Source organism: Octopus bimaculoides, chromosome 5 (assembly GCF_001194135.2).
Source record: "Octopus bimaculoides isolate UCB-OBI-ISO-001 chromosome 5, ASM119413v2, whole genome shotgun sequence".
NCBI lineage: Eukaryota > Metazoa > Mollusca > Cephalopoda > Octopoda > Octopodidae > Octopus > Octopus bimaculoides.
Window position 1 is genome coordinate 53361179 of NC_068985.1, and position 2235 is coordinate 53363413.

Sequence of the window (2235 nt, forward strand, 5' to 3'; positions counted from 1 at the left end):
TATATATATATATATATATATATATATGCGCGTGTGTGTGTTTGTATGCATTCATGTTTGAGTGCATGTGTATGTATATTCTGTCGATGTCATGTTATTGACGTCGTGAGCAGCGTTAAGTCGGCACGTGGACAAATGTAAACATACGTTTTTATTTTCTCTCCGTGGATTTTAAACATCGCGACGATGAGTAAGAATAGTAAAGACGGTGCTGTTATCATACATATTCGTAGATTAAAAAAGACGAAATATTTATATGGAATTGTAATAACGAAATTTGATTAAGTACAGGATGAAGTGTAGCGTCTATTTTTTTTTTTTAGTTATGATTTGACAGCGAGATCATAATTTTACCGGTATGCCTGTCTACATGTATGTATGTATGTATGTATGTATGTATGTATGGATGGATGGATGGAGGGATGGATGTGTGAGTATGTATGTATGTATGTATGTATGTATGTATGTATGTATGTCCGCACGTATGTATGTATGTATGCATGTATGTATATACACATATATTAGTTGATAAAAAAGCAAAACTATAATAATAATAATAATAAAGGTTTCACCTTTTTGCACAAGGCCAAGCAGTTTGGGGAAGGGGCTAAGTTAATCACATTGACCCAGTGATCAACTGGTTCTTATTTTATCGATCTCGAAAGAATGGAAGGCAAAGTCAACCTCGGCGGAATTTGAACTCAGAACAAAGAGACAGACGAAATGCCGCTAAACATTTTGACCGGCGTGCTTACGATTCTGTCTGCTTGCAGCCTTAATAATGATAATAATAATAATAGTAATAATAATAATAATAATAATAGTATAGAAAGTAGCGTTATTAGGCACCGCGCACATCCTATGTAAAGCACTTTCAATACAGTGAAAATAAGAGCACCACAACAAGCCACAGCACATACCCGAGGCACATAGAGCTGCGCTTCGTAGTTCAGTGAAAGCACGTGATAAAAATAAGACTACTGAATAATAATAACAATAATAATAATAGTAATAATAACAACAACAACAACAATGATAATAATAATAATAATAATAATAATAAGTATGATAACAATTATAAAAAAAAGATATAAGATTAGAATGCATACTCACAGTAGTTTACGCCTTGAGTCGACCTTGATATTATATCAAACATTATGGGCCAGTAGTAGGTGTTTGTCCGTCTTCATCAAAACCCAAATCTTAAATAGCTTACCGGAATCATCAGGTTTTAAATGCTTCAGTCTTTATTTTATTTTTAGCATATTTCGTGGAATGCATTGGTCATGTGATCTAGCATGAAACCTCTCGGTTAAATCCGGTTCGGTTTTAATATTAAAATTCACGGTATGAAAATTTCGTTTTGATCAGTATACATTGTTATTGTTACTTAATACTGTATCGCACATCGTCGTATGCAAGTAAGTTTGTGACCCTGTAGGCTGGGTCAAACCATCTAATCATGGTCAAACCCTCTAGTAATGAGTCATGGTTTCTCGTACTTCGGTCAAACCTTCTAATAACGAGTCAGACACTCTGTACTTATTTTTACAATTTCTAAAAATAGAAACAAAAATAACAAATTCGACTTCGGCGAGATTTGAGGTGTAAACCAAATAAATGGTGGTATGTTGCCCGATATTTTATAGTCTTTCTTTAAAAAAACAAAAACAAAAAAAAAAAATTATAATGATAGCACAAAATTATTGATATATCCGTTCATTCGCAATACGTTCTGGTAGATTCCAACCTGAATATGCTTATCACTGTTGTTTTTTTTTTTTGTCATCAGCAAACATCTCTTTTAAGACGGTGTGTGCCCATAAGAAACGCTAACTAGCTTCTCACACCTACTTATACGAGAGGGTGCTGAAAAGTTCCTGGTTTTGGGTAAAAGAAAATACAGGAGGATCAGTTAATTATGATTTTATTCAACATATTCCCCCCTCAGATTCACTCACTTATTGCAGCGTCCTTGATGTTTTCTAAGGCTTATAAAAGAACTCGAAAGGCTGGGCTTCAACAAGACTTTTCGCGACACCCTTAAGCCAGGAACTTTTCGACTCCTGGTACAGTACCTCGTCAATTTATTTGTATGGCTGCAATATTCTGGACGACAAGTATATAAAATGAATTTTATGGTGCAGTCCTTTATAACATTTGGCAATAATATATAATACTTGGATAAAATATATGTAGAAAGAGGCATGACAAAAATGCACCTTATATGGGACA

General features: G+C 34.0%; 1 protein-coding gene across 2 annotated transcripts in view; it reads right to left on the minus strand.

The window, feature by feature from the left end:
• The window catches only part of LOC106867537 (ETS homologous factor), a 32355-nt gene extending 30848 nt beyond the window's left edge, over positions 1–1507 (minus strand). Inside the window, exon 1 of one of the 2 annotated variants that reach the window (XM_014912436.2) lies at positions 1114–1507. In XM_014912436.2, the coding sequence (XP_014767922.1) occupies positions 1114–1156 (43 nt within the window). In that variant the 5' untranslated portion in view covers positions 1157–1507. The remainder of the gene's footprint in view (positions 1–1113) is intronic. The other variant, XM_014912435.2, reaches the window with a different exon arrangement.
• Between the last annotated feature and the right edge of the window lie 728 nt (positions 1508–2235).